Source organism: Hemiscyllium ocellatum, chromosome 18 (assembly GCF_020745735.1).
Source record: "Hemiscyllium ocellatum isolate sHemOce1 chromosome 18, sHemOce1.pat.X.cur, whole genome shotgun sequence".
NCBI lineage: Eukaryota > Metazoa > Chordata > Chondrichthyes > Orectolobiformes > Hemiscylliidae > Hemiscyllium > Hemiscyllium ocellatum.
Window position 1 is genome coordinate 44,213,658 of NC_083418.1, and position 11,932 is coordinate 44,225,589.

The window sequence follows — 11,932 nt, forward strand, 5'->3', positions numbered from 1 at the left end:
CTCAGTGCTTGGGAGCTTCCTGTGAAGCGCTTCTGTGATGTTTCCTCCGGCATTTGTAGTGGTTTGTCTCTGCTGCTTCCGGTTGTCACTTCTAGCTGTCCGCTGCAGTGGCCGGTATACTGGGTCCAGGTCGATGTGTTTGTTGATAGAATCTGTGGATGAGTGCCATGCCTCTAGGAATTCCCTGGCTGTTCTGTTTTGGCTTGTCCTATAATATTAGTGTTGTCCCAGTCGAACTCATGTTGCTTGTCATCCGCGTGTGTGGCTACTAAGGATAGGTGGTCATGTTGTTTCGTGGCTCGTTGGTTTTCATGGATACGGTTCATTAGCTGTCTTCCTGTTTGTCCTATGTAGTGTTTTGTGCAGTCCTTGTATGAGATTTTGTACACTACATTCGTTTTGCTCATGCTGGGTATCGGGTCCTTTGTCCTGGTGATTTGTTGTCTGAAAGTGGCTGTTGGTTTGTGTGCTGTTATGAGTCCTAGTGGTCGTGGTAGTCTGGCTGTCAATATACTGACCACTGCAGCGGACTGTTGGAACTGACAACCGGAAGCGGCAGAGACAAACTACTATAAATGCCGGAGGAAACATCACAGAAGCACTTCACAGGAGGTTCCCAAGCACCGAGGATGTCACCTAGACAGGGGACGAAATGTCTGCAACACAAATTCCCAGCTCGGCAAGTAGACGTCAGGAATTTACAACACTGTAAACCAAATCCCCATTCACCTCTACTTTAGAATTCAATGTATTATAAGTTTTCATCACAACCTGCACTTGGAACTTTCTAAGAATATGTTTGCATCATTAGAAGTGTGTATTGATCCACTGCAGCTTTTCATTGAATGTAAATTGTGCCTTATTTTTCCACCCAAAATGTATTGTCTTAATATTAAGTGAGCAATGCATAGCGAGTAATCTAAATTAATTAATTATTTCCAATGCTTATAGAATGGGTCAAAAGTAAGCTTCTCAAAATCAGAAGTTGAATTTTCGCAGGAGAAGGGATTTAGAAATTTCAGCTCTGATGATCAGCTGAGGAAGACGAGGAATTGGGTCCAAATCAATTTTGTACAAGAGTATTTAAAATTTCTAACAGAATTACTCACATCCTTGCTGTTTTTCTTCAAGAACTGCTTTAAGTAAGAGTATTTTTAAAAAGATTAAATGGAGCTAATAAAGCACGAATCTTTTAAGGAAAATATATGGTGATCACCAATGTGTCTATAGAGCAGTGCCATCTGTTATGCAAAAATATTAGAAGGCCTTAGTGAATGTTAGATAATGAAAGACCAAGATGACAACTGTTTTGCAAGAGAGTCCATGTGGATTTTGGTTTGCTATTCACTAAAGTTTGTGAATGAAATGATACCTATTGTTGACAAACTCTTGGTGCAATGTATTCAGTCAAGAATTTTGACATTCTAAAGTGCAAACAATGAAGTCCACCATGTAGCCAAGCATTAAATATCAGAAAGGTAAATAAAGCAAATATAGGCACTGCAAGGCCTCCCCAACAATGATTTGTACAGGATTTTGTTACTGTGCACAGTTTATTGTTTACTTCCATTGCCACTCCAAATATAAATGACTTGGAATCGACACAGAAATAAAACTTACTCAATTTTCAGATGAGGGCAAGTGCAAGGTTTTTAAATGGTAAGAAACAAGCAAACCAAGTGGTACTGTAACAATAATCCAGCAGCCCAGGGAGACATTTCTAAATTCCACTGTGGCACGTGGTGGGCTTTAAATTCAATGAATTAATCAAAGTCACAAAGTGCTGAAGACACTCAGCAGGTCACGCAGCATCTGTTAATTCTGTTTTTCTCGCTGCAGATGTTACCAGACATGCTGAGTTTCTCCAGCACTCTTCATTTTTGTTTTACATCACCAGCATTCACAGTTTATTTTACTTAATGAATTGAAGTATTTGTTTACACCAACAATCCACTGATAATTGGGCAAACTATGCATGCTCACCTCTGATGTTCTTCATGCTGCGTACGTGCATATATATGCTCAAAATAAAGGATTTTTTAAAAATGTTAAAGTCTCTTCTATCTGTCACTTTACTGATGTTCGAGAAATTGATACCATTAATTGAAGCTATTACTTGTGGCGTAAAAATGGAGGCAGGCAATATTAGAAATGAGACTTTTTAAAATTCATTCAAGGGATGTGCTAACTGCTAGCTAGGCCAAGATTTGTTGACCATTTTTAGTCAGCCTTGATGGTGGTGAGTTGCCACCTTGAACTACTACAGTCTGTTTGGTGTAGGTAGATCCATAGTGCCAGTGGAGAGGGAGTTCCAGGATTTTGTTGCCATGAAAGTGAAGGAACAGCAATATATTTCCAAATCAGGATAGAGATTGGCTAGGAGGGGAACTGTTAGGGTGGTGTTCAAATATATCTGTTGCCCTTCTCCTTCTAGATGGAAGTGCTTTTGAGTCTGGAAGATTCTATCTAAGGATCTTTGATGAATTTCTGCAGTGCATCTTGTGGATAGCTATACACTGCAGCTACTGAGCATCAGTTGTGGAGGGAGTGAAGGTTTGTGGATGTGGTGCCAATCAAGAGGGCAGCTTTATTCTGGATGATGTCAAGCTTCTTAAGTAATGCTGGAACTGCAGCCATTCAGGCAAGTCGGGAGTATTATGTCATACTCCTACTTGTGCCTTGTCGATGCTGGACAAGCTTTGGGGATTCAGGAGGTGAGTTGCCTGTCACGGTATTCCTAGCTTCTGACCTGCTTTTGTAGTCACTGATTATGTGGCAAATCTAGGTGAATTTCTCTTCAGTGGTAACCTCATGATCTTGATAGTGGGGGATTCAATAATGGTAACACTATTGACTGTCAAAGGATGGTGCTTACATTGTCTCTTATTGGAGGTGGCCATTGCTTGGCAATTGTGTGGCAGAAATGTTACTTGCTACTTGTCAGTCCAAGCTTGGATATTGTCCAGATCTTGTAGTATTTGAACATGGATTGGTTCAGTATCTTAGGAGTTGTGAATGGTGCTGAACATTGCGCAATCATTAGCGAACATCCCCACTTCTGACCTTTGACAGATGAAAGATCATACTGTTGAAACAGTTGAAGATGATTGGGCATAGGACACTACCTTAAAGAATTCCGACAGAGATGTCCTGGAGCTAAGATGACTGACCTCCAAACCACAGCCATCTTCCTATGTACCAGGTATGACGCCAACCAATGGAGGATTTGCCCCGATATCCAAAGATTCCAGTTTTGCTAGGCTTTCTAATTAATATCTAATCTTGCCTCATTTATATATAGGTTGCTATTTTCCCAGGCAGTGAACAGAAACTTGACAGCAGTAATTCCCAACATAAAAGCCAGAACTACAAGCTTAGTGCCAGAACAAACAGAGTTGTTATCTCTGGTTTGTTGCTCATGCCACATGCAAGCAAGGCGATGAATAGGGAGAGAGTGCAGTTGAACACGTGGCTACAAAGATGGTGCAGGACAGAGGATTTTGGATACCTGGATAATTGGGGCTTATTCTGGGGTAGGTGGGAACTCTACAAATGGATGGTCGACACCTGAGCCTGAGCGGTACCAATATCCTGGGGAGGGCGGGGCAGAATTTGCTAATGCTCTTTGGGAGAGTTTAAACAAATTCAGCAGGTGGATGGGAATCTAAATTGCAGTTAGTGTCCAGGAGGTTGAGAGCAGTGAGGTCAGAAATGAGGTTTCAAGGCCACAAGAGTTCACTGGCAAGCAGGAAGGTGGTTTGAAGTGTGTCTACTTCAACTCCAAGCACATCTGGAATAAGGTGGGTGAATTTGTAGCATGGGTTGATACCTGGGACGTCGATGTTGTGACAATGATAATGTTTATGCTCATATGAGTGCTACAGAAAAATAGCTGTTCTTCACAAGTTGTAACATTGTGTAATGCCAAGGTTGGCTAGCGCTTCTACATTTATTTTTGTATCTGCACTAAAATGACAGTGAATCATACGGATGACAATGTAAAGTGAACTTATATTTACATTTGATATTCTTTTTACAGTGTAATTTCACCCTTGGCACTTATGTACCCTCACATGATTTTCCTTTTCCTTTCCCTCCCACTATGTTTGGGTGCAGACTAAGGTTCGTAGTGGGGTTGGAAGGGAGCTTGACCTGCAGTTAGGGATCCTTCTGGCCTTAGAAGTTTGGTGGATGGTCATCAGGGCATTGGTAGTTTGATGATGCAGATGTGCTGAGAGTGTCCTGGCCAAATCCAAGCTCTCCACCTTGGCTTGAACTTCTGTGGGGAGTTTGGAGGGGCTGGGCACTGCTGGGGAGGCCTGTATTTGCCTGTGGCACTACCCTGTCACCTTGTGAGGAAAGGGCATCTGCACTGGGGTCAAAGTCCCTCATTCCCCTGCTGCCTTTCCATTAGTGTTGACCACCAATGGTTAAAGTTATGGAGTGCAGGCATTTGTGCGCCTGTGGCACCCAATGAATATTCCATTGGACTTGACTATCCATATCATCTACTAACCTGTCTGCAAACAGCCAGACACGTACAATCCAGAGATCATAGTATAGTTGGCATTGGTGGACACCTCTGACCTTCATCCATTGTTTGTGCACCAGTTGTGCATTTTGACAAAATTATTAATGGCCAAAGCCATGGCGTCCTGGTTTGCCTATGGCTGAGCAGTTGCCTGATCTCCAGCGCTTCTCCAACTAGTGACCTGGGCCATTTCTCCCATGGCAGGCTGTGAAGAGGTAGCTGGTAAGAATGTGCTCCTGAATCTACCCTAGCTAAAGTAACCACTAAGGTGTCAGTACCTGAGCTGGTACACAGTAAAGGAGACAACCTTGCCATTTCATCCTCTCAATGATCTGTGGCTTTTTCCACAGAGATGGAGGAGAACATAAAGTCTAATGATATAGTTGACTTTAGCGCTGAGACTGTAAAGATGCCACTCATGCCTGTAGAATACCAGAGAGAATGAATTTTGAGAAACGATTAGAAGATTGAGCATGTTAAGAGTATACTCAGAGTAATGATAATGGGAGAGCACCACTGAGACCTGCATCACGGTATGGGCTGTCACTGTCCTCTTCCACAAGCATGCTCTCCTCTTATGTGGTGAGTAGATGAACGCTGGGCACTCCATCACACTGCTTGGCACTCTGTGCAGTATTGTGGGCTGCTTTCCCTGCACATAGACAAAGGGACAGATTGACTGAAATGATTAGTACAGCTTTTGGTGTTGATGCAACAAGGGGAAAGATGGTGAGATGTTTTAAATGTTGTGAATAGGAAGCACATAGGACAGAAAGTGTTGACAAATTTTAGTGTTGAGCTAGGTGAGAGTGATTGAGAGAAAATTCTGCATACACCAGCAGAAGTGGTACACCATGACATTTGGTAGGGGGTGTTTGCAGTGGCAGAGTTAGAGTGAATGTGAGGTAACAAAGAGGACTGTGGCACTTTTTCTTGTGGAGCACAGAAGGTCATTAATTTCTTCCTCTATTGCTGGGCGCTCTTCCAGACCATGGACTTTGCATCAATTGAAGAGGCAACTTCAGACCAGGCTGGCAGTGGCTGATGGTCCTCAGGAAAGGGGATGACCCTCCTGTCTATTAGGAGTTCCAGCTCCCAGTCAGCAAAACAGGAGTCAAACATGCCTCTCTTGGGCAGTACATCACTCACTTTAATTGTGAATTCTTAATCTGGACTTGCAGCTTTGGAAATGGTGCATAGTTGGGCTTTTAATCTTGTAATGGCAGTGGGAAACCCAGAAGGTTCTGACAAATGAGCTGGTGAGTTCAAGTTATCATAAAAATGGTGTCGTGGAAGTGTGTTGCAAACTTAACTTAGGGCGTTCACCTTATTATGTGAGAAAACGTGCTAGAGCTCATGAAAAGAAAACATCCATGAAACATCCAGAACCTCAACCTGAGTTACAAATCTTCTCAAAACTTGCAAACTTCCCCAAATTAACAATTATTTTAGGAAAATTCATGCCTCTGACCAGGCAAAAATATCCGCCTACCTTGCTTTGATTTTTCTCAGAGACCTTCCAATGGAGAATCCTTCAAACACGATTGAGTGGAACAACCATCCGAGGGAGCAGCACAGAAATTCTGCACAGGAAACCTGGGGCAACTATTATTTCCTTAGTGCTTGTTGTAACTGCTTTCTTTGAGATTGTGAATGTTGTATGGTTTGAAATCATCAATTCCTATTTGGCAATTCTCACTATGTATAACTGCAAGAGCATGGAAACAAAATAGGTAACATGATTGAATAATGGTATGCTTTCTACTTTGAAAGTGTACTTATTTCAAATGTGTGTTGAAGTGCTAATTGTAACAATTATGAGTTAAAATTCAGTGTCATGGGGTGGAAATGTGCTTATATTTCTGTAGAACATCAATCTTATACCTTCAACAATTTTCTAAAGCACTACTACAGAAAAGTATATGTTTGTATATTGTAATAAAACTGATACAATATTGGGTAAACCTGCAGCTTAAGTTACAGGTAAATCTGTGTTCCACTTACATTCTGACTCCTTGCCTTCATGTGCTCAAGGCCTGTGCACAAAGCTGATGGCTTGTGCCAGCTTTAGTTTTGAAGCTGTTGGATGGTTTTTGCTTATTTTTTAGGTTGGCATGCACAATAAGTTCAGTTTCATAAAACCTGATTTAGAAAGAGCATTAGGCACTACTTTAAAGTGTCTGATCTTAAATTTAAGTGTTTAAAGAGTAGAGATTTCTTCCTTCCATTTTCTTCATATTGAAATTTCTAACTTGCAGCTTATAATTTACAAAATATTGCCATTAACCCCACGATAATTGTAGAACTTGAAACTTGTTTACTTTTTGAAATTATTTTATGGTCAACTTTCACTTGTATTTTGATTAATTTCAGCTTCCTGGGAGCAAGACTTCTCCAAAACTAAACATGACACGAACATCATTCCAAGATAAACGAACATGGTCACCCACACACTTGATCCCATCAATCAGATCAGGTTCTATCTCTGGTAAGCCAGAGGTACGTAGATCCATAACCCCAATTGGTGATGCCTCTGGATTTAAACACACAAATAAGTCTGCTCCCAAAACCAAGAAGAGCACATAGGATAAGGAACGTCGAAACCACTAAACTTCAAAATGATGCCAAATGCGAACACTTCAAAAAGCAACCATGAATTACAATGTTACAAGATGACTTTGGCTCTCCTGTCTTTGCTGCTGATCACTATGTGTGCATAAACGCTTTTTCTAAATCTTTGACTTATATATTTCACTTTGTAGTATATAAAATTTAAGAGGAATGAATGTAACAAGGAAACTGTGTTCACCAATTAGCTTTCTTAAAGTATTTATTAATACAGTGCAGATGGAAGATGTAATTTATCTTGCTTAGTTTTACCAGTACTGTTGAAAATCAGAAGTAGTACATTTAAGGTGTCTGAATTTGACATTGAATAATTTGCTGCATTTGCACATTAGATTCAATGTCATTGCTTATTTATATAGTTGCTACTTGAATGCTGCAGTAACCCTTAAAGAGCCAATCAATGAATAGTCTGCAATGAAAATTAGAACATCTCTATACAACTAGTTAACTAGGTATGAAGAAATTTATTCATTTTCAGCCTTAGACAGTTGCCCATACAGTTATGATAACATTGTCACTTTTAACATGCAAATTGAGTGATTGTAGTGTTATTTCCACAAATCGTAAATTTAGCAATTTAATATTGAGTTCTCAAAGGGAGGTTAGTACATGTAAAATACGTTAGATATATATTACCACTTATTTACACAAGAAGTATTACTGTAAAAATGTCCTTTACATGGCTAACTTCAGTGAACTTGAATCTGGTTATATTTGAAATATGCATAAACATTTTCTGTTGTTCTGTTAAAATATATTGAGTTGGCCTAAGCTGTACTGTAGCATGACATCATGTACTAGGAATTCAGATATTCCATCTCAGTAACTGTCAGAGGATAATAGTATCAGTTCTTGACTTAAGTTTTCTATAGCATATATGGGAATTTTAAAAGCAGATGTTTTCTTTTGAGTTGGAAAATAAATATTACCACCTTTGAATGAAAACGAGCAAGGATGTGATTTTTTTTTCATCTTTCAGTAATTTTACTTGAGCTGGTTTGACGTTTAAGCTTTCCTTTCTAAAGTATTCTTTTGAGAACCATTTTTTAAAGTAGTCCAAATGTTATAAATGGCGGACATATAAGTGTGTCCGTAGCACAATATTGACATCTTAATTAAAGTTTTGACACATCCGTGTCTTAAGGTTTCAGAAGCTCAGATGTGCCATAAAAATGTTAACTATAAAGTTAAATTGTCTTTACATAACCTACAAATACTAAGTGTTCATGTTACGGAGTCACTGTCGTCCATCTGGTTCCATTTCTGATCATGTTTCTGGTGTGATTTCATCATGCCATTACACTTATTCAGATCTTATTTGACTGAGTTGCCATTACAACATGGTTGAGCACAATTACCCAAATAAACATGTTGTAGAATATGTCAGTCATTCAAATTTAAGTGATGGATGACATTTGAAGTTGAGCATTTTGCCAAATGTAAGTAGGTAATTGAGTGAAATATGCTGATGCAAAACAATGTTACATAGAATTTGTGTGATTCAAGTGTGGTTTTGGGTATCCATCATCAAAATTGTCACGACTACATCAAATAGATTAGTAATTTACAGATTCCTGTAAAATAGACAAATGCATAGACATGTCGTCTTGAAAATAGTTATAGAATAATATATTATGAACTAAAAAGTTACATGTTGTGACTGTGATTTGAAACTTCTAGCTTTGTAAAACAATGTTCATTCTTAGTCGAGAGTGTGGTGCTGGAAAAGCACAGCAGGTAAGGTAGCATCCGAGGAGCAGGAGAATCAATATGCTGGGCATTAGTCCTTCACCAGGACTTGATGAAGAGCTTATGCCCAAAACGTTGACTCTTCTGCTCCTCGGATGCCGCCTGACCTGCTGTGCTTTTCCAGCTCCACACTCTCAACTCTGATCTCCCGCATCTGCAGACCTCACTTTCTCCCAATGTTCATTCTCGTTTAGAATAAGTTAACAATATGCAAAGTTTCAATTCCAAGTGTAGATATTCTGGTTTTTAATGACATTGCTATTATCTGATACTGTATTGCATCTTTTGTAAAGATTAGTTTACTAGTTTTCACTTACGGTTAACCTTTTTAAAAGCTAACATCCAGAATGAATTTGGTGAACATATTTGTATATTTTCTTTAAAACATGTAATTAATGCCGTGTATGGCATTGAATCTCATCTTGTTCTTAACAGTAACATTCGGACTTTTATTTTCTATTATAAGTTTCAATAATGTCTCATTCAGATTTTTCTTACTTTCCCTAGATACGTTAGATATTCAAATGCATCATGATCATGAAATGTGTGTTTTCTTTTGAAAGTGTGCAAATATTTAACATGGCAGCCAATGCAAATACAAATATTCAAATCTTGAGCATGACTATTTGCTAAATTTACATAGATTCATAGAGTCATAGAGATGTACAGCATGGAAACAGATCCTTCGGTCCAACCCGTCCATGCCGACCAGATATCCCAACCCAATCTAGTCCCATCTGTCAGCACTCGGCCCATATTCCTCCAAACCCTTCCTATTCATATCCCCATCCAAATGCCTTTTAAATGTTGCAATTGTACCAGCCTCCACTACTTCCTCTGGCAGCTCATTCCATACATGTACCACCCGCTGTGTGAAAAAGTTGCCCCTTTAGTCTCTTAGCTGGAAATTTTTAAAATCTTCATAAAGCTGTACTTGACTGTGAAGTAAAGCTTTAAAACAGTTCTGAAACACCGGGGTCCACCAGCTGTGGCTCAGTTAGTAGCATTCATGGCCCCTGCATCACAAGATTCTGGGTTCAGATCCTACCACAAGAAAAGAATGTATAAATCTAGCATGAAACTGCAGTGGAACACTAATGGAGTGCTACATGGTCAGAGGTGTGCTGTCTTTCAGATGAAACATTGAATTGAGACTGCATCCACTTGCTGAGGTGGCTGTAAAAGATCCTAAGGCACTATTTCAAAAGAAGGGCAGTGGAGTTATCCCTGGAGTTTCTCATTCAATGAACTCCTCAAAGTAGATTATCTCATCATTAGCACATCGCTATTTGTGATAGTTTCCTGTGTGTAAATTGACATTTCATTTCCTATATTACAATGTTGGCAACATTTCAAAGTGAACTCAATTGATTATTGAGTGTTTTGAGACTTCTGATGGTTGTAAAAAGTGTTTCATAAATATAAGTCTGTCTGTCTTCCTTTATTTGAATACGAAGCTTTTGGCTAAATTACCAAATCCTACCATTTTAACTGTAGTACAAAAATTGGCTGGATTTTGTTTATGATACATGTAGTTTGCAGAAATTAGCATTCGTCCATTCTTATCTTGAACTTTTCAGTTCTGTTGCGTGTTTGATGTATGGCAGAAATTACAAATCTGTGTTTCATTGCTAATGACCCATTGTCTTTGTAGTTTATTCATTCTGTCATTAGCAATGGTGGATAATAAAAATGGGCTTGAATGCACATTAGGGAACCTGAGAATTATTCCTAGGCCTAATTACATTGTATATTAGCTAGTGGATGAGTCTTTGCATTTTTTAAATTTTTGTCTTGTACATAATACTAAGTATATGATTACTGTTTTACTAACCTGCAATTCATGTCAGCCATGCTTTAATCCATATTGATAATCAATCCTATGTGAAACATATATTAATGAGTATAACTGTCTGCAGCAAGCTTCTGCCTATACTAATTACATTGGCTCACCTTTTAGACATTATTGCAAATAAATGTACCTTTGGTAGTTTCAATGTAATAACATTATACCAAATTATGCCACTCGTGTTCAAACCTATTCATTCATGAGAACTTTTAAAAAATTTGTTTAGCATTGTTTTTGTTTTGAAAAGGCATTTTAATTTTTTATCATACCTTGACTCTGATGGAATGTCCAATACATGAAAGGTCAGTTGATCTGAAAACTGCAGGAAAATGGGCCATGTTGGATTTTGTATTTTTTTTTGGTTCCTGAAGAAGAGGTTGGGATTAATTAAGTGGCTTTAAAATCCCTGTACGTCTTTCAATGTATGATTTGACTTATTACTAAACCAAGCTATCACGCTGCCGGCCAAGAGTACTTCTAAATATAAATTAAGCTATCTTAAGTGCAGGGAAGTAAAATGGCCATTAGATTTTAGGATAATATTTCTTTTCTGCCTCCCAACCTCCTAAGAAATTGCAACGCACAATTTTCATCTGTGCTTGGGACATTTTTTATTTAGAATCTTCTTTGTCCAAACTGCCCTCTCTGTGCATTGAGCACTAACCAGAATTGGTGATTTATTTAGTCTGCTCAGTGACACAGAAGGAAAGCTGTCATTATAGTCCACCAGATGCATTGGAGTCAGCACCAAAGGAAAACTCAACATCAAGCATAGATTCAAGTTAAATAGCAATACAAATAGCAAGCTGATGGTACACTGGGGTATTTTAAGCATTACTATTCAGGTAAGGTGAGCCTAATAAGCATAAGCATAAATAGGCATAGAGGAAAACATGATCCATTACTGAACAATAATACAGGGCCAATATTATTTCTTAGGAACCTGGAGAATGTCAGTTCCCAAGTGTAAGTAAGAGGCGATCAATGATGTCTTGAAACTCCTTTCTCCAAAGGGGAAGGGCAGAGTGTTTGCATCTGCAGCTTTGACATTTATATTATAAACAAGCTGGTTTGTTACTTCATTTAAGGAAATCACCTACCTCAAGGTCAGAAATCAGTGTTACTTGTGTTAGGCAATAAATACCAGCTCATCATGTGGAAGATTTCACATGCAA

The 11,932-nt window shown here is 38.9% G+C and overlaps 1 protein-coding gene across 2 annotated transcripts in view; it reads left to right on the plus strand.

Moving 5' to 3' along the window:
• Window positions 1–7,249, plus strand: part of stk33 (serine/threonine kinase 33) — a 199,868-nt gene extending 192,619 nt beyond the window's left edge. For both annotated transcript variants that reach the window (XM_060838506.1, XM_060838505.1), the window contains exon 13: window positions 6,905–7,249. In XM_060838506.1, coding sequence (XP_060694489.1) covers window positions 6,905–7,117 — 213 coding nt within the window. In that variant the 3' untranslated portion in view covers window positions 7,118–7,249. The remainder of the gene's footprint in view (window positions 1–6,904) is intronic.
• Window positions 7,250–11,932: the final 4,683 nt, after the last annotated feature.